Source organism: Plecotus auritus (genome assembly GCF_963455305.1).
Source record: "Plecotus auritus genome assembly, chromosome: 7".
In the NCBI taxonomy this organism is placed as follows: domain Eukaryota; kingdom Metazoa; phylum Chordata; class Mammalia; order Chiroptera; family Vespertilionidae; genus Plecotus; species Plecotus auritus.
Window position 1 is genome coordinate 55,764,122 of NC_137774.1, and position 21,216 is coordinate 55,785,337.

The window sequence follows — 21,216 nt, forward strand, 5'->3', positions numbered from 1 at the left end:
TTGGGAAAGTGAGTTAGCAGAATGATCAACAAGAGGCACCTCGCCTGTGCAGGTACATGGGTGACTCAGCCGCAGGAGGACACCCTTCAGCCAGGGCACACCCTCACTGCGGCTGGGACAGAGGCTGCAAACATTCCACAGCTTCAACTCCAGCAGTACCAGGTTGTATCCGCTTAAAATTTTGTATCAAGGTTCTGTGCAGAGCCCACTGGACAGTCCCCAGCCTGTGTGTGATAGCACCCAGAGCCCTCGGGGAGTGTGGGCACCCACAGGGCCTGGGGGCTGTCTCTCTTCACCAGCCCCCAACCTGCCCACGGGCTAGTGTAAGGATGAAACCACTTCTAAGTTCAAAGTTAATTTTTAAAACTACCATTATATCACAGCAAGCAAAGGGCTGGAGAAGAGCAGCGATGAGGAGGGAAGCTCACTGCAGGCTCAGTAACGCTGCCAGGCTCCTATGGAGGGAAACCATGCAGAGAGGAGGACCTTGCTCACGGCCACTCAGCCAAAAACAGAGGAACTGGATTAAAACCCACCTTTCTGCCCTGGCCAGGTGGCTCAGTCAGTTGGGAGTGTTATTCCATGCAGCAAAATTTTGCAGGATTGATCCCCAGTTGGGGCACATAGGAGATGCAACCTATCAATGTATCTCTCTCACATCGATGTTTCTCTCTCCCCCTTTAAAATCAATAAACATATCCTTGGGTGAGAATTAAAAACAAAAAACACCCACATTTCCTGGACTCCTGAACCAACACTCTTCCTACACTCCCCGGGCTATCAGCACCTAATCCAACAGGCCTGCCTCCATTCCCTGGAGGCTGAAACCATGTGGAAAAAGGCATGAAGGCCAAAGAAAGGGCCAACACATGACAGATTTTAAAGTAAACCTAAAAAACATGAGATTAACCTGTAACAGATCTTCTCTGATCCCCATCTCGACCGCATCCTTTGAACACGAAGAGGCTGCGTCTGAGGAAGCTTCTCTGCCTCATATACAGGCACAGGGCTAATTCATCTTACTCTGATTTCCACACACCTCTGAATCCACGTTCAAGACCCAGACTGCAGATCTGAGGTCAGCGCAGCTCAACGCGCTTAAAGACACAGGGAAATTACTGTTAACTGCCAGTCTGTGGCTACCGATAAAACCAAGGGTGGGCAAGATGCTAAGAGCCCGCCTGGCCCTCAGCAGTGCCACTCTGCCCCTTTGCTCCTGTACCTGGACAGAGAGGCAGCCATCGCTAGACACAGCAAAGAACAGGACCACTGAGAAAAGACACCATCATTCTCCCAGAAGGTGTCTCAAATCAAAGTTCTGTCACTCATGAGTTTAACGACTCCACGATCTCGCTGGGCCTGTTTTTCATCTGTGAAATGTACATAGCCTCAATCCATGTTGTTGTGAGAACCACATTAAAGACTGTTCCTGAAGAGCCAACACAGAGCACTGGCCACTCCTCCTCAATCTCCATGACAAACAGGAAGGAGGCCAAGACCCTGCCTTCCTCCCAGAAGACACCTCTGACTCCCAGGCCACACAATGTCTTGAATAACATGCGTGTCATGGTTTGTCTGGTAGTTAATCCTCACATGTTCATGTGGGTCTCAACAGCCTGTGAGCTTCACCACGAGAGGGGCCTTCTTTGGCCATGAGTCCTTCCCCTGCAGGGCTTTGCTATGGACACAACAGCCACCATGGTTACCAATGAAGCACACCCTCAGCCTGTCTAGGAAAGCTCCCAGTGGTGGGAAACAATGCCAGAACTTAAAGCAGCGGTTCTCAAATATTAGCACTTCCTAAATGTCTCAGGAAGTGGTTAAACTGTGGATACCTGGGTCTTGCCATCAGGAGATTCTCATGCAGGAGAATGTCCGCAAAATGATGGATGAGGGATAGAGGGCTCAGCTGCAGAGGAGTGAGAGGACCTCAGGCAGGCCCTGAAAGCCCCCTCCCCACTCTCCTAGGCCTTGGCCATCTGTGTCCTACTCAGGGCTTTGACTCAACACCAGAAGTGGCCTAAATTTGTCAAGAGTAAAGTGGGCAAAGTTCCTGAGGTCAAAGCAGCCTCCAGGACTCTGTCCTACAGGAAGCAAACTATAAAGGAGCCAGAAACCTAACCTGTCAGCACTTGGTGTCCTCTGAAGAGCATGCAGACCAAGCCCTGGCTTTACACACAAGCACAGAATCCCAGAGTAACTTCTCTGGCTGGACCTTTGCATCGTATGGAATTGACAAACCCACAGCTGCCCCCAAGAAAAGCACACCTTGAGAGCTAAGTGTCTCCCTCGTATGTCTAGGGATGTGGGCTGAGCTTAAGTCCTTGGTAGCATGGCAGCTACAAAGTCATGCAGCTTCAGTCTGTCCAAACTCTGAAGGACTCTTTAGAGGAGAAAGGGAAGTCTCGCACAGCAAAAGGTGGCCCTTACTACCACACACCTGCCACAGAGGCCTGGGTACAATCTTGTCGGTTTCCATGTGGGAGAGACCAGGGCCCATTTGTTTCAGCAGACAGGGTTCAGGAGCATTAGACCCATCGCTTTCATTTTTTTAAGGAAGAAGATTATGATACATGCTCCATCCTGGGTCAACCCTGAGGACATTATACTAAGTTAAATTAGCCAGACACAGAAGGACAAATACTGTATGGTGCCACTTATATGAAGAACATAGGGAAAATATTCAGATTTAGAAAGTAGAATGGGACTGCTAGGGGCTGGGGGGAGGGGAACTGAGGAGTCAGCATTTATCAGAAATAGTGTTTCCGTTTTGCAAGATGAAAAGAATTCTGCAGATAGATGGGGGTGATGGTTGCACAACAATGTGAATGTGCTTAATGCCATAGAACTGTACTCTTACAAATGGTTAAAATGGTAAATTTGTTATATATATTTTACCATAATTTAAAACAAACAAAGCTTAGACCATCTTTCTGCCTGCTTCCAGCTGGAAAGGAAGAGAACATGAAAGCAAGAGCCAGAGCTTCACTGCTCAGCCTGCTCTGCCTAACACCTAGCCCTGCTTTCCTTCTGGACTTGGTACTTCTCCGGAAAAGCCTTCCAAAATGATCTTTGAGTTCTGATGATGCCAGCAACTTAGCCTTACACCAGGCCCCAAAAGTCAAAAGAAGTGGCAGCCCGGCCAGTGTGGCCCAGTGGTTGAGCGTCGACCTATAAACCAGGAGGTCACAGTTCGACTCCTGGTCAGGGCACACGCCTGGGCTGCAGGCTCAATTCCCAGTGTGGGGTGTGTAAGAGGCAGCCCATCAATGATTCTCTCTCATTGATGTTTCTCTCTCTCTCCTTCTCCCTTCCTCTCCAAAATCAATAAAAATATATTTTTAAAAAAAGAAGTGGCAGAATTTGGTACAATAATGGGCGGATTACAGGAAGAAAACAAAAGTAGAGGAGAGAGGCGGTAGTTTGAGGTTTTTAGATTCTTTACAGTGTCCACTCCTGAAAAACCAGAGGCCCAGCCCCCCACTGTCTGTAAGGCTGCCCTGAGCCCACCTCACCTCAGCTTGCATTTCTTTTCCTCGTTTGGGAAGATTGCCTCACCTCAACACCCAATTACAGGGTATGTGGGTGCAGTAAGAAAAAAACTTCCCAAGTAAGAAAAAGTGATTCCCTAAAGTTAGTCCCAATTCAGAGCCACCTAGAAGAGAAAGGCAGAAGTCAGTCCTGAGGGCCCAGACCCAGCAGAAATCCCCAAGCAGAAAGACCTCTCAGAGCAGGGCTGAGGCAGACACGACCCAGGGACTGAGCCCTCCTCCTCTGCATGGGACTCCTGGCAACTACAGCAACTGCTGTGTCCCTCTTGGTCCCAGTGAAGGGGCCCAGACAAGCCTTCCCCCACCCCCCCACTGTTGGTTCTCTGGAGCCCTCTGGAGGGCCTTCTTCCTTCTGCTAAGGAACCATTAAGAGCTGCACACACAACACACCTAACCCCTCTCCCAAACGCACCTCAGCTCCTACCTTCTCAAATTGAAAGCAGAAATTCTGCAACAATGCATTTACAAAGGGTGTTAGTTCAACTTAACAAATATTTACTTGTCTTTACTACCATATAAGCCTCAGGCCAGACAATGCAGAAAGATACCAAGAATTAGGGCCCAAGCCCAGCTGGTGTGGCTCAGTGGTTGAGACAATTTTCCCAAAAAAGGAAAAGAAATTTCCCAAATGCAACTGGGAGGTCAGTTTGATTTCCGGTTAGGGCACATACCTGAGTTGTGGGCTCAATCCCCAGTGTGGGGCATGCAGGAGGCAGCCAATCAATGGTTCTCTCTCATCATTGATGTTTCTATCTCTCCCTCTCCCTTCCTCTCTGAAATCAATAAGAAATTAAAAAGAATTAGGGTCCAACAATGAAGAAAAACACACACATGTCACAATCTAGTTGGTAAGATAACATTTAAACAAACAAATAGTAATCCTATCTAATAAAAGAATAATATGCAAATTAACCATCACTCCACTATACCCACAAGCCATGCCCACCAGCCAATCAGGAGCAAATATGCAAATAAACCCAACCAAGATGGCTACAGCCACTGAGAGCAGGAGGGAGGCTTGGGTTTCCCCAGCAATAGAGGAAGCCAAGCTTTCTGCCTGCCCTTGTCAGCCTAGGCCTCCACTCAATGCTACAAAGTTTCAATGATAGAAGATACATAAATCCAAACAGAAATGGTGGCAGCCACGGAGCTGGAAAGAGCAGGAGGCTAGGGTTTCCCCCGGCGATGGAGGAAGCCAAGCTTTCTGCACACCCTGGCCAGCCCAGGCCTCTGCTTAAGGCTACAAAGTTTCAATTATAGAAGATACATAAATCCCAAGAGAAATGACTGCCGCCAGGGAGCAAGCAGAAGGCTTGGCTCCGCTCCAGGATACAAAGTTTCAATTGTAGAAGATAAATAAACCCCAGAAACCAGGGCCTCCGCTTGGGTCACCAGGGGGCGTGGCCGGCCTGCAAACCACCACAGGCCCCTCGCCCAGACTGCTCCACACCCCAAGGGAACCCCCACCCTGATCCAGGACACCCTTCAGGGAAAACCAGCTGGCCCCCACCCGTGTACCAGCCTCTATCCTATCAAATAGAAGAGTAATATGCAGATTGACCATCACTCCAACGCACAAGATGGCTGCCCCCATGTGGTCAAAGATCCTGCCCCCCTGTGGTCACAAGATGGCCACCACAAGATGGCCAGCAAGGGAGGGCAGTTGGGAGGGACCAGGCCTGCAAGGGAGGGCAGTTGTGGGTGATCAGGCCAGCAGGGGAGGGCAGTTGGGAGGGACCAGGCCTGCAAGGGAGGGCAGTTGTGGGCGATCAAGCCTGCAGGGGAGGGCAGTTAGGGGTGACCAGGCCTGCAGGGGAGGGCAGTTATGGGTGACCAGGCCTGCAGGGGAGGGCAGTTAGGGGAAAACAGGCTGGCAGGGGAGCAGTTAGGCATCAATCAGGCTGGCAGGGGAATGGTTAGGGGGTGATCAGGCTGGCAGGCAGAAGCGGTTAGGGGCAATCAGGAAGGCAGGCAGGCGAGCAGTTGGGAGCCAGCAGTCCTGGATTGTGAGAGGGATCCCAGATTGGAGTGAGTGCAGGCTGGGCTGAGGGACCACCCCCCCCCCCCCGTGCACGAATTTCATGCACCGGACCTCTAGTATTGTATAAAAGTCAAGTGACAATTTGAAAGAGATTGTGACTAAGTTTTAAGGGAACAGCCCAGCTATAAAATGGTACAAAAATTAATACATGCAAATTAACTATGGAGGTCTAGAGGGCCGGGGGTCTATGGAGCAAAGCTTGGCAGGGGTGGTAGCATCAATGGTGGCTACTGGCTGCTCAGAGCTGCTGGGCTTGGAGACCACACCAAGTGGGGCCATTGTCCAGGCAGGAGAGCCTGAGTATGCCACAGGAAGTGGTACCTATGCTCCCTGGGTAAAAGCCATGCCTATGCAGTTCTGCTAGCCCTGTGGTCACCTGATGTGCAGGGACACTTCACAGAAACTCCTTCATACAAGAAAAAGGCCCACCCCTATTCCTTGCCTGGCACTTACCATACCAACCAGCAGGCTAACCCTGCCCCATCACCTCTCTCATTCCCAGAAAATCTGATGGCTGAGTCCTTCCGTACCCTTTAAGAACAGGGATGACAACAACTCATGTTTTCATTTTTAAAAATTTAAATAAGTCATTGACAAGATCTCAATGTTTCTAAGCCTTGGCACTGCTGACCTCTGGAACCCGACACATTCTCGTAGGGGGTGCTGTTCTGTGCATCACAGCACATCAAGCAGCACCCCTGACCTCCACCTACCAGAGCCAGTAGCAACCCCTTCTCCCCACACAGCTGTGAGAATCAAAGATGACTCCAGACAGGGGAGCCCTTAGAGCAGTGGTTCTCAACCTTTCTAATGCCGCGACCCTTTAATACAGTTCCTCAAGTTGTGGTGACCCCCAACCATAAAATTATTTCCGTTGCCACTTCATAACTGTAATTTTGTTACTGTTAATGAATTGTAATGTAAATATCTGTGTTTTCCGATGGTCTTAAGCTGTACAGCAGTGGTTCTCAACCTGTGGGTCACAACCCACAGGTTGAGAACCGCTAGCAGGGTCACCTAAGACCATCAGAAAACACAGATATTTACATTACGATTCATAACAGTAGCAAAATTACAGTTATGAAGTGGCAACGGAAATAATTTTATGGTTGGGGGTCACCACAACTTGAGGAACTGTATTAAAGGGTCGCGGCATTAGAAAGATTGAGAACCACTGCCTTAGAGGCACTGTGGTCCCCACTGAGAAAACCTCCAGCGTGGCTAGAATTCCATTCACACACACACTGCCTGAAAAGCTCTGCTCCAGGTCTCAGGACTCCTGCTGGCCAGGGCGAGGCAGGGCATCTAGGCTTCAGGAAAACTGACCTCTGGGCTGGAGCTCCAGGATTCTGGATCATGCTCATCCGGCAAGTGGCCATGAAGAACAAGGCCTGATACAAACCACTGGGGAACAGGAGCCTGCCTGTAAGCCCCATGGGCAATGGCCGATGATGCTGACCATGGGCCGCTGGCACCTGACTGCCCCTTCACCCAGCCTCTTCGTAAGTGCAACCCAGATGCTTCCTTGAAACCTTGCCCAAACATAAGGGAAAATCCTTACACATGAAATGCTGCTTTTTCAAAACAACTGCCACAGTTGTTTTTTCACTCATAGAAATAATGCCACTTTCTTCCCTGGAGAGGCAGTGTATCTGTACTGCCCACAGTTTGGGCAGATCAGCACTAACTGGCTCACAGGGTCCTGAAGCTCCAAGGTCATCTGCCAGAAAGTGGCCCATGGCCCAAAACTCTCAACTCTGGGCATTCCCCCAATGCCCTTCCTGCAGTCCAAGTTTTTCTTGAGGCTTCTTTCTTTTCTCACGTCACTAGCACAGCTCCACTTCTGCCCAACCAGCATCCAGGTTGCTGGGAGACCAAATTGTACTGCAAGGTGTCAGTCCTCAGGGCTCAACAGCTCTTGGGATGCAGCATGTGCTCTGCATTTGTGCCCACACAAAGGCATCCCCAGTAGCCACCCTCTTTGTGCCTGTGCAACTGAACTGAAGGGAATAATGAACTGTGCTGGACTCCAGTTAGACCTACAGAAAGATTTCCTGACCAGAATAATCGATGTGCAAGGAAAGTCCAGGGAACTCTTTTCGGGATGGTTCATTGCCCAGCCCAGTCCGAATATAACCCAGTAACTGAGGCTCTTCTCTAATTGCTAGTCTTCTCAGGGCTTCTGAACAGGTCACAGGCAGCAGGGAGGACACAGTGAACCAACCTCCAGGCTCTTAGCAGCCCAGCTCCTGCTCCAGCGCCGCTGCAGGCACCACAGCCAAGTTGGGAGAACTCATGGGGAGCACCAGCTCTGCCTCCACACCTGCCGCCTTTCCTCAAAGGAAACGAGTGTCCAAGTGAAATCAGTTTCCCTGCTCCCACCTCTCCCGAGTTCCACCGCCCCATTAGCTCTCACCTCCAACCCAGTCACCTCAGATCACTCTGGATCACAGATGTTTCCATGGTAAAAACCCTCTGTGGCCCATCCACATTGCACAAATATGCTCACAGAAAGAATGAGAAGGAAGAAAGTTCCTTTTAAGAAGGAACCAATGAGGTGATAGTCAATGAAGAACTAAGTGTCATACCTATTAATTCCACACTAGATATCATACCTATTAATTCATCCCAGAAACAAAATAGAGAAAGCATCAGTACAAAGATTAGGACCCACGCGTGGAAGGGAACCCACTTATATTCACCTATTAGCTGTAATAACCACCCTAAAACCCAAGTGTCCACATAGTGTGAGGCCCTTGGGTAGACAGTCATTTCTGCTCACACCTCTAGACCCTGCTTTCACCCTTCCTGCAAAGGCATGGGTTAACCTATTTTACATGGTGTGACTAGATTTTCTAGGATAATCCCAATTTAAAAATGCTGTACAAATGAATGCACTCACATTCACATACTCAAATGGAACCAGAAAAGATGCTCAAATTCTCCATCTCCAACCCTTTATAAAGCTTGGAATTCAGTCATACCTTAGTCAGGAGACCAATCTCCTTTAGAGAAAAAAAATCAGTACACAAAATGGGTAGAAAAAGAAAAGCCAGGACATTCTACCTGGTTGGTTTTCGAGTTTGCCTCTGGACCAAGAGCAATAAACACTCATCCAGACCAGGAAGCAGGAAGCAAACCAGGGGGTGACAGGGCAAGGACCTACATGCCCTGGCTTAGTGACTAGAAGAACAATGCCAACCAGGAGGCTTCTGCAGATCAGTTGGATGAGCAAGACCAATTACAGCCATGGAACAGAAGGGCAATCTTGGGACTACAGCAGGTAAACACATGTGCCCAACTTCCACATGCCTGTACAGCACAGCCAGCCTCCCATCTGCCCTGCAGGTCCACAGCCTGCTCCACTTCTCCTAGGAGTGCTCTGGCCAAGTCCAACTCCTAGAAGCCGTGGATAGAAGTGACTTCCTCCCACACTACTTACTCTCACCCATGACCACTGAAGATGCTTCAAACCAAAGGTCTAGGTTTTAAGGGTCAGCTCTACCGTTACCACAAGTTCTTCAAAAATCCCAGGCTCCAAAACAGAAGCCCAAGTGAGAGCACACAGATGCTGTGCTCACAGATGATGCAAATGCAGCCACAATGAAGTGGCCTGGCGAAGCTGGAGACAAGGAGGGGGCCAAGAAGGACACTCACCATCTCATCCAGGGCGTAGCGCAGGAGGCCATGCTCATAGAGGATAAAGAACCGCCGCTGCCATTTCTGCAAAGGAACACGGAGTGGGTGTTTAGGAGGGTTCTGGCCCTGATCTCCCCTTGCTGAGCCCCGGTGTCTGACAAACCTGTATTTAAAGAATGCTGATTCCACAGCTGCCATTTCTGAGGCAGATGGCAGGAAAGGAGGGACCCCAGGTGGAAGAACAGTGATTTATTATCCAGGACTGGGCCAGAGAAGCCCAAACCACCCAGTATGCTTCCATACAAGTTACTGAGAATTAACAAGATGTCTGATTTATTTTAATTGCAAGCTTCAGGAGCAGAAATGTCTTGATCACCTTTTTGTATTCTTTAGGTACCTAGCACAGAGCTTATCACATGGTATGTGTCAATATTTATTTTATGAATTATCTGACACAATATGGAATAACCTGAGAACACCAAGCACTGATCACCCACCTCTGAGAAAATATAGGAAACTGCTATAAGAGGTTGTTCCAATGATCCACAGGGAAAGGGAGACAGGGAAAGAGATAGCCAGCTCTAGTACTCACTAAGAAGTGAGCTAACAAAAATCAAAACTGTTGAGTGGGAACAACTAATTCTGATGTCCAGGGAGCATGCGACTGGCAGGGTGCCCTTTCCACTCTCCAACCAAAAGCCAGGCACTAGGGACAAGGGTGGTCCAATGGCACTGACAGTGGAATAAAAAGGACCCATGAGGGTATGTGCCTTCTTCATGAGGATCCATGACCCGTTTTCAACATTTCAAAAAGCCCAACATAATTCATACTTTTACCGGCAATAAGGCCACAAGAACTAACTAAAATATCATGTCTCTTTGCTTTGGGCCAGAATTACATCATTTATATGAATGATTTCCCATTAGAAGCAATTCTGTATGACCTCAATATAAATGGTTCCTGCAGGCATTGAAGCACAGCTCTCCCGCCTGGTGGGAGAAACAGGACACTCATGGAACCTTACAAAGAGGACTGTAGAGGACTGGTCCACGCTGGGTGTCCAGGGAGAAACTCTTCCCAACAAACATTCCCAAGGCACTATTTGTAGTCTCTAAAGACAAAGCCCATTCTAGAAGGAATCCCAAAGGACCCAGACACAATACAAGGTCTGTGGGGCCCACAAGCCCCGCCCCAGAGTATAGCATTCAGGCTGGGAGCAGCAGAGACCAAGAGACAGGCCAGAGGCTCTCTGAGTGAGCAGGGGATAAGAGGGACCAGAGTTGAAGAAATTTATAGGGTACAGGCAACAGCACCTGGAAAAAAGCATGTGGAAAAGGAAAGAGGTCTTTAGTTGAAGTCAAATCCAAAGGGGATCCCTGGCAGAGGAATAAAAACCTCTGGTCAGGGGCAAGGCTGGTTTGACCATCTCACTGCTCCAGCAGCCTGTGCACAGCAGGGACCAATGGGCTGGGCCACATCCCTTTCCTAGCACCTATGTGCTGAATCCCTGGCAAGGGAGGAAGGGAGGAGAGGAAAGGAAGGAAAGGAGGAAGCTGCAGGAGGCAGGGCCTTGGCACTGAAGGAACTGGGAGCCTAAGTAGCATACCTGCAAACATTGGCTGAACTGCCCTTTTGATTTTCCTTTTCCATTTAACTATTTCTAGAGTCAAGCTGAGCCATGACGCAAGCAGCACCATGTGAGAGTTTCTTATTGTGAAGGGAGCACCAGATTTAACTATGTGTAATTGAGACGTTTCCTGTGGGTACTCCAAGTCTGCCAAATGGGGGTTCCGAACCTGCAGACCCTACCGTCCCCTAACCAGCTGTCAATTCTGCATCTCCCTCTTCAATTCTGTCAGTATGCCCCTCTCTGGTCCCTCCCACCCCGGGAGTTCATGATTCCCTTACCCGAGACCGATGTACTGGATTGTCAAAGTCAGTCCCATCTGGAGCCAAGAGCAGCCAGCCACCATAAATGGGTTTTGCCTAGAGGAGAAAAGGGCAGGTCATAAGTGGCCTTGGACCAGAGAGAGAGAGAGAGAGAGAGAAAGAGAGAGAGAACAAATTTCAACAGTCAAATTAATGACAAGCACTTGGGAGAAACAGAAGTCACCTCTGCTTAGCACATTCCACACAGCTCATCCCCCAGCCACAGGCTGAGTCTCCAAGAAAGATGTTTGACACAGAGGCTCATGGGAGGTCTGCAGCATCTGGTATGAAGACTGGAACACAACACCCAGCAAGATGCTGAGAAAGTGCAGAGTTTAGGAACTCCTAAGAAACAGATGCCTCTCCCAAGTTCCCAATCACGCCACCAAGATCAGGAAAAAATGGCATTTTCTTCAAAAGCCCTGTGAGTGCCAATGTGTGCTAGCACTAGCTATATCACATGAACAACAGAGTCAAAAGCCCTCACCCTGATGGTCAAACCAGGGTCTGGGAGAAGAGACACTGATTTAGTGATCACAGCTAGCACTGGCCAAAGAGCCATCAAATTAGTGGCTGTATGACCTTGGCCTGAAAACCCTTTGAGTCTCAATTCTCCCATTTGAAAGGGAGGAAGATGGATAATAATTATATCTAGACCCCATGAAACTTATGTGAGGTTGGACGAGATAATGCAAAGGTGCATAAAATGGTGTAGCCACTGTGGAAAACAGGCTGGCAGTTCCTCAAAAGGTTAAATATAAAATTCCGTGCAACCCAGAATTCCATTCCTAAGTATACACATCCAAGAAAACTGAAAGCAGGTGCTTAAATAAAAACTTGGACATGAATATTAACAGCACCACTGCAAACAATGACCAAAAGGTAAAACCACCTTAATAACCATCAACAGATGAATGGATAAACAAACCTGGTGTATCCATACAATGGAATATTATTCAGCAACAAAAAGGCATGAAGTACTGAGGTGGAAAAATGGCGGTGGAATAGACAGACGTGTCCCAGAGCAGATAGAAAGAACAGCTCAGGGTCGCACAGGGAGTGTCTGTTGGAGAGTTAAGGGACAGCTACACTCCAGGAGAAGGTGGGGGACTGCTGGACGGGGGTCCCCTGACCGGGCAGCCCTCACTGCTGCTAGGTTCCCTCCCGGAGCCACCGGCTTGGACGCAGAGACCACGCCATCCTGAAGGTGAAAATGGATGTTATCTGAAGCCTGAAAATCTACAACTGCGGCACCCACCAAATAGCTGTGAACCCCAAAGCACCAGTCCCCAATTGGTGCAAACACGCGGATTCAGAGGAGCTCTACACTCCACCATGGAAAGGTCAGATTTTGCCTGCGATAAGGTGAGGTCTCTGGTCCCGGCAGGACAGAGAAACGCGCGCACTGCGGGGAGCTGGAGGACCGGGGGAAGTCTGCACCTAGAAAAATCCGTGGCTGATGGGGCTGGCGTGATCCGTGAATGTGGAAGGGGGTCCTCAGAGCTGCTAACAGAGGGGATCTCTAAAAAGCAACCCATTTTGATCTGACGCAGAAGGACAGCCTAAAAATTTTGGGAGTGTGCCGGCTGCTTGGACACAAGGGGAAAAGAGGGATTGCGCAAGCTTGCGCGCAGACCCGGAGTTCGCACACTTGCGCTTTCCCTCTTTGAATTCTTGCTTCTGATTACTGAGCCCAATACATAGGATCACCCAATTGGGAACAGCCTAGGAGACTGCAGAGGAAAGTTGTTTTTCTGGAACCTGGGGATCAGAGTGGGGAGTGACCGTCAGAGAACCAGCTCTGGGGCAGCCCACTCCCACAAACCGGTATTGAGTGCCACAGGGAAAGCAGGATCTAAGCACAGGGTAGAAGAGGATCTATAGACCCGGAGGTCAACCCAGAAACACTGCCACCCAGGGGCTGAATCACAAATTGACTCTTGTGTAATCACAAATAAAGGAATACAAGAAAGTAAGACACACCGCCTGCTTAAAAATCAGGACTGGCTTACAACACTGAGGAGCAGTGGAACACAGGGAACTGCAATACTGTCCTGACTGGAAAACAGGCGTGCCAAACAGAACAATACAGGAAGTGAATGACCTTCACTACTACACATTTTATTTTTATTTTTTTTATTATTTTTTTCTTTTTCATCTTTTACTTAAGAAACTAATATTTTTTATTTTTTCTTCACTTTTACCTTTTTAATTATTACATTTTTATTTTCAATCAGTATTATTACTACTACTATTTTACCTTTTTTTTTAAAAAGTGTCATTTTATTTTTTCTTTATCTGACTTTGAGATTAGTGTTCTACATTCTATTTTCTTCTTTCCTTTAGCATCATTCTACTTTATCTCAACTCTACCTTTATGCCATCACTCTCTTCCTAACTTTTGACCTTTTGTTGTCCTGTTTCTTTTACCCTTTTCCTGCTTTAGATTTTCCCTATTCTTTCTTTTTACCCCCTGTTAAAATTTCACCCTACTTATATATCTAATTTCCAATCCCCTGCTCCGAGTTCATACACACCTCTCTCTTCTCTGTCTTCACTATCCAAAAAAATGTTTTTCTCTCTGTCCTTTTGTTGTTGTTTGCTTGAATGTTGATTGTATTGATTTTTTATGCTTGTTTGTGAGATTGTTTTGCTTAATTTTTTGTTTTGTTTTTTTGTTTGCTTTGTTTTTGTTTTTTTGCATCTGTTTTACCTCACCTCGTTTGATATTAATTGTTGTTTGTAGTTTGTATTCATCCAGGTACCTGTTGCTGGCATTTGCTGGGATTAGTGGCTGTTCTATTGGAGTTTTCTCCCCATATATATACTTTATTCCCCTTTTCGTTCTTATTCTCTTTCTTGTCTCTCTTACTTTTTTTTCTTTTCCCAATTTCATTTTGACACTCCTTTTTTTTTTCTTTCTTTCTTTTTCCTCTTCTTCTTTCTCTCCTATCCCCTAAGTTGCCTTTCTCTGGTGGTCACCTTTATTAATATCGTGAATACATTTCTGTTCAGTGCCTTGTGTGTTGTACCTGGTTGTGTTGTATTTTGTGCCTCTAAATCAACACAGGAGAGAGAGAACTACATAACCAGACACCCGGAGAAGAGAGACCATGGGGAGACAAAGAAACAGTCCACATATGAAAGAAAAGCAGCCATCACCAGAAAAGGAAGTAAATGAAATGGAGGCAAGCAACCTGCCAGAGAAAGAATTCAGAGAAATGGTCATAAAGTGGCTGAAAATAATGGAAGACAAATTCAACAATATGAGTAAGAACCAAGAGGAAATGAAGAAGAACCAAGAAGAAATGAAAAATGACATCGCTGCTATAAAGAACTCAATAGAAAGCATCAGCAGTAGACTAGAAGAAGCAGAGGACTGCATCAGTGAGCTAGAAGACAAGGTAAGAAAAAATACCCAAGTAGAGCAGCTTCTAGAAAAAAAAAATTAAAAAGCAGGAGAGCCTAAGGGAACTTTGGGACAACACAAAACAAAACAACATCTGCATAAGAGGGGTTCCAGAAGGAGAGGAAACTAAGCAAGGAATAGAAAACCTGTTTGAAGAAATAATGACAGAAAACTTCCCAGATATAGGGAAGAAAAACCCCACACAAATCCAAGAAGCACACAGAGTCCCAAGCAAAATGAACCCCAAAAGACCGACGCCAAGGCACATTATAATTAAATTGGCAAACACCAACAACAAAATAAGAATCTTAAAAGCAGCCAGAGAGAGACAGAAAGTTACCTACAAAGGAACCCCCATCAGACTAGCAACTGACTTCTCAACAGAAACTCATCAGGCCAGAAAGGAATGGAATGAAATATACAAAGTCATGCAAAGGAAGGGTCTGAATCCAAGAATCCTGTACCCAGCAAGGCTATCAATCAAAATTGAAGGTGAAATCAGGAGCTTCACAGACAAGAAAGGACTAAGGGAGTTTATTACCACCAAACCAGCAATGCAAGAAATGCTAAAGGGTCTGCTGTAAAAAGAAGAAATAGGAAGCAAAGAAGGAACACAAGGGTAAAGAATAAAAATGGTAACAAACAAGTACCCATCAATAACAACTTTAAATGTAAATGGATTAAATGCCCCAATCAAAAGACATAGGGTAACTGAGTGGATAAGAAAACATGACCCATATATATATGCTGTCTACAGGAAACCCACCTCAGAAAAAAAGACACACACAGACTGAGGGTGAAGGGATGGAAAAAGGTTTTTCAGGCAAATGGAAATGAAAAAAAAGCTGGGGTAGCAATACTTATCTCTCACAAATTAGATCTCAAAGTGAAGGACATAACAAGAGATAAGGAAGGCCACTTCATAATACTAAAGGGAGCAATCCAACAAGAAGAAATAACTCTGGTAAACATATACGCACCCAATACAGGAGCACCCAAATACATTAAAAAACTCCTGGGGGATATCAAAGGAGAGATTTACAGCAACACAATCATAGTAGGAGACTTTAATACCCCACTATCACCATTGGACAAATCCTCTAAACAAAAAATCAGCAAAGAAACATCAATCCTAAATGACTCACTAGACCAGATGGAATTAATTGACATCTTCAGAACATTTCACCCCAAAGCCACAGAATATACATTCTTCTCAAGTGCACATGGGTCATTTTCAAAGACAGACCATATGTTGGGTCATAGACAAAGTCTCTTCAAATTCAAGAAGATAGAAATCATATTGAGCATCTTCTCAGATCACAGTGGTATAAAACTGGAAATCAACTACAATAAAAACAATCCAAAAAAATCAAACATATGGAGACTAAACAGCACGCTATTAAACAATGACTGGGTTACCAGAGAGATCAAGGAAGAAATAAAAAACATCATGGCAACAAATGACAATGAAAATACAACAATCCAAAATCTATGGGATACAGCGAAAGCAGTCTTGAGAGGGAAGTTCGTAGCTCTACAAGTCTACTGCAAAAAACAACAAAGAATGGTAATAAATTAGCTAACCCTACAACTCAAAGAGTTAGAAAGAGAGCAACAAGAAAAGCTCAGTGTAAGCAGAAGGAAGGAAATAATAAAGATCAGAGCAGAGATAAACGACATAGAGACCAAAAAAACAATACAAAAGATCAACAAAACCAAGAGCTGGTTCTTTGAAAGGATAAACAAGATTGATGAACCTCTAGCCAGGCTCACCAAGAAGCAAAGAGAGAGGACCCAAATAAACAAAATCAGAAATGAAAGAGGTGAAATAACAACAGACCTCACCAAAATACAAAGGATTGTTAAAAAATACTATGAACAACTCTATTCCAACAAACTGGACAACCTGGAGGAAATGGACATATTCCTAGAAAAATAAAACCTTCCAAAACTTAATCAGGAAGAATCTAAACATCTCAATAGGTCAATAACTATGGAAGAAATTGAAGCAGTCATCAAAAAGCTTCCAGCAAACAAAAGCTCGGGGCCAGATGGCTTCACAGGGGAGTTTTACCAAACATTCAAGGAAGAACTAAAACCTATCCTCCTCAGACTATTTCAAAAATTTCAAGAGGAAGGAACACTTCCAAGCTCCTTCTATGAAGCCAGCATCACACTAATACCAAAACCAGATAAAGACAACACAATGAAAGAGAATTACAGGCCAATATCCCTCATGAACGTAGATGCCAAAATCTCAACAAAATTCTAGCAAATCGGATACAGCAGTACATCAGAAAGATCATACACCATGACCAAGTAGTATTTATCCCAGGGATGCAAGGATGGTACAATATCCGCAAATCAATAAACGTGATACATCACATAAACAAATTGAGAGATAAAAATCACATAGTCATATCAATTGATGCAGAAAAAGCATCTGACAAAATCCAACACCCTTTCTTGATAAAAACTCTCAACAAGGTGGGAATAGAAGGATCATACCTCAACATAATAAAAGCTATATATGATAAACCCACAGCTAACATCATACTCAATGGGCAAAAACGAAAACCATTTCCCCTAAGAACAGGAACAAGACAGGGATGCCCACTCTCACCACTCCTGTTTGACATAGTACTGGAAGTATTAGCCATTGCAATTAGACAAGAAGAAGAAATAAAAGGCATCCAAATTGAAAAAGAAGAAGTAAAGCTGTCCTTATTTGCAGATGACATGATATTATACATAAAAAACCCTAAAGACTCCATCAAAAAACTATTAGACTTAATAAATGAATTTGGCAATGTAGCAGGATACAAAATTAATGCCAAGAAATCTATGGCATTTCTATATACAAATAGTGAACTTACAGAAAGACTAAAAAAGCAATCCCATTTACCATCGCACCAAAAAAATTAAGATACCTAGGAATAAACTTAACTAAGGAGGTAAAAGACCTATATGCAGAAAACTAGAGGACACTGAAAAAAAGAGATAGAGGAAGACACAAACAGATGGAAGAACATACCATGTTCATAGATTGGGAGAATCAACATCATTAAATGTCCATACTTCCCAAAGCAATCTATAGATTCAATGCACTCCTCATTAAAATACCAACGGCATATTTCACAGACCTACAACGAACTTTCCAAAAATTCATCTGGAATAAAAGAAGACCCTGAATAGCCACAGCAATCCTGAGAAAGAAGAACAAAGTAGGTGGGATCTCAATACCAGATTTCAAGCTGTATTACAAAACCACTGTTCTCAAAACTGCCTGGTACTGGCACAAGAACAGACATATAGACCAGTGGAATAGAATAGAGAATCCAGAAATCGACCCAAATCACTACGCTCAATTAATATTTGACAAAGGAGGCATGAACATACAATGGAGTCAACACAGTCTCTTCAATAAATGGTGTTGGGAAAATTGGACAGATACATGCAAAAAAATGAAACTAGACCACCAACTTACACCATACACAAAAATAAACTCAAAATGGACCAAGGACTTAAACATACAACGAGAAACCATAAAAATACTAGAGGAATCCACAGGCAGAAAAATCTCTGACATATGCCGAAGCAACTTCTTCACTGATACTGCTCCTAGGGCAATGGAAACTAAAGAGAAAATAAACAAATGGGACTACATCAAAATAAAAAGCTTTTGCACAGCAAAGGAGACCATCAATAAAACAACAAGAAAGCCCACTGCATGGGAGAACATATTTGCCAATGATATCAACGATAAGGGTTTAATCTCCAACATTTACAGGGAACTCATGCAGCTTAACAAAAAGAAGATAAACTACCCAATCAAAAATTTGGCAACTGATCTAAATAGACACTTTTCGAAAGAAGACAGAAGGAAGGCCAAGAGACATATGAAAACCTGCTCAAAGTCACTAATCATCAGAGAGATGCAAATTAAAACAACAATGCGGTACCATCTCACACCTGTCAGAATGGCTATTATCAAGTCAACAAATGACAAGTGCTGGCGAGGATGCGGAGAAAAAGGAACCCTCGTGCACTGCTGGTGGGAATGCAGACTGGTGCAGCCACTCTGGAGAACAGTATGGAGTTTCCTCAAAAAACTAAAAATGGAACAAGCAGTCATCAAAAAGCTTCCAGCAAACAAAGTAATCCCCCTTCTAGGAATATATCCCAAGAAACCAGAAACACGAATCAGAAAGGATATATGCACCCCTATGTTCATAGCAGCACAATTCACCATAGCTAAGATTTGGAAACAGCCTAAGTGCCCATCAACAGATGAGTGGATTAAAAAACTGTGGTACATCTACACAATGGAATACTATGCTGTGGTAAAAAAGAAGGCGTTCTTACCATTTGCAACAACATGGATGGAGCTGGAGAGCATTATGCTTAGTGAAATAAGCCAGGCAGAGAAAGATAAATATCACATGATCTCACTCATTTGTGGAATATAATGAACAACATAAACTGATGAACAAAAATAGATCCAGAGACAGAGAAACATAAATCAGAATGTCAATCCTCAGGGAAGGTAGGGGAGGGTGGGGGTAAGGGGGAGAGATCAACCAAAGGACTTATATGCATGCATGTAAGCCTAATCAATGGACATAGACAATAGGGGGGTGGGGGCATGCATGGGAGGTGGGGGGTAATGGGGGAATAAGGACACATATGTAATACCTTAATCAATAAAGAAATTAAAAAAAAATAAGGGCATGAAGTACTGACACACTACAACATGAAGACATTAGGCTATGTGTGAGAAGACAGACACAAAAGACCACAGACATAGTGTATGATTCCATTCATATGAATAAGTAAATCCACAGAAACAGAAAACAGGTTCGTGTGCTAGGACATGGTGGAAACAGAGATGGGAGTGAACACTCACAGGTATGGGTTTCTTTTTGTGGTGATGAAAATGTTCTGGAATTAGTGGAGATGACTGCACGAACTTGTGAATACGCTACAAATTACTGAATCGTACACTTTAATTTTATGGTGTGTGAATCCTATTTAAAAAAAAGAAAAAATTGAGCTCGGCTGGGCGTGGCTCAGTAGTTGAGCATCGACTTATAAACCAGGCAGTCACGGTTCTATTCCTGGTCAGGGCACATGACCGGGTTGTGGGCTCAATCCCGGTCGGGATAAGGGGGCATTCAGGAAGCAGCCGATCAATGATTCTCTCTCATCATTGATGTTACTATCTCTCTCTCCTCCCTTCCTCTCTGAAATAAAAAATAAAAAATAAATAAATAAATAAATAAATAAAAGCGAGGAAAAAATACTGAGTACAGTGTTTGGCCTACAAGTGCTTAATAAACGTTATTATTATATTTTTATATTCAAAGAGTCCCCCTCATCTGAGAGCCTGGCAGTAGGAGTTCAACATGAACTAAAAGGTCCAGAGAGACACTCTGGCTCTGCCTCCCATTTTAGCCACCACAGATAGTGAGAAGGCGTTGGAAAAGGCCTAAGTAGGCCTATCTGTCTACTACCCTTTGGAGGGTTGTCACACAAATTAAAACCCACCTCTACTTTACATATAAGTACTGATCTCTGGGTGAGCCTTCGGGGTCCTCCTAAGATGCTTTTTATTTAATACTCTCCAAACTGGGAGGCCCTGTCACACTACCTCATCTTACAGCTATGGAATCTGTGACTCAGAAAGGGAAGGTCACTTGCCAGAGGTCACACAGCATCTGGATGAGACAAGAACACTCTTTTTTCTTAGCTTCTGCAGGGTCCTCAAGGCCCCTAAGGGAAGCACTGGCTTTTCCCCATGAACATAAATAGAGCAGGTAAAAGGGGCTTTGGGCAAGGGGTATGGAGTGGGCTGAAGTAAGTTGAGAGGCTGGCTTTGATGAAACACGGAGTGGGTGCTGGTAGGAAACCAGGGGTTAGGGACACAACTCAGGAGGGCCATGATCTGGGTGAGGAAATAAATCTGCCTGGGAGAGCAGAGCACACAGCCATCCCCTAGTAGGTGAACACACTCAGCCTCTCCCACATCACTCAGGTGTGCAGTTGGCAGACCCAGGACAGCCCGCACGAAGAATGGAGAGGTCAGCAATAGGGTGGGTCTCCTGGGCTGGTGAATCCCCACTTTACTCTCAGCCTACAGTTCTCTGATCTATAACATTGGGAGCGTGGACCGCAGTCATACCTCCCCATTTCTGCTTAGCTTTAATTGTATACCACCCTCCTAGTCTCTGCGTGCAGGGTTCTGAGGTACCTTCCCACTATCTGCTATATTTACTGGACCTGTAAATATAGAGACAGTGGGAGACCTGAAGGACTGGCACAGTTCCTTCAGAACACAGCCACTATTTCATCCCGGCCCACCATCAGTGTCATTATTCACTCAACAAATGTCTACTCAGGCCTACTGTGTGCATAGCCCCATGTGCTGTACACCGGGGAGCCTGCCAGCATCCACATGCTTAGCTATGACTTCCTTCTACAGAGCACCCCAAAGGGTACCTTTCCAGGTGTGTAGGTTGTCCTGAAAGATGGGAAGGCTGGGCCAATGGAAGGCCCAGGGCAGGAAACACGTGCTCCGGGAGGAGGAACAGGATGGGAAGCAGGTAACGTTCCATCAAGAACATGTACCAAGGCAAATCCATAGTGA

At 45.4% G+C, this 21,216-nt stretch overlaps 1 protein-coding gene across 8 annotated transcripts in view; it reads right to left on the minus strand.

Annotated features, from left to right (window-relative positions):
- MPRIP (myosin phosphatase Rho interacting protein) overlaps positions 1-21,216 on the minus strand; it is a 188,624-nt gene that overhangs the window by 128,653 nt on the left and 38,755 nt on the right. For all 8 annotated transcript variants that reach the window (XM_080682844.1, XM_080682845.1, XM_080682846.1 and 5 more), the window contains exons 2-3: positions 11,141-11,218; positions 9,250-9,315 (exon numbers count right to left, since the gene is read on the minus strand). In XM_080682844.1, the coding sequence (XP_080538970.1) occupies positions 9,250-9,315; positions 11,141-11,218 (144 nt within the window). The remainder of the gene's footprint in view (positions 1-9,249; positions 9,316-11,140; positions 11,219-21,216) is intronic.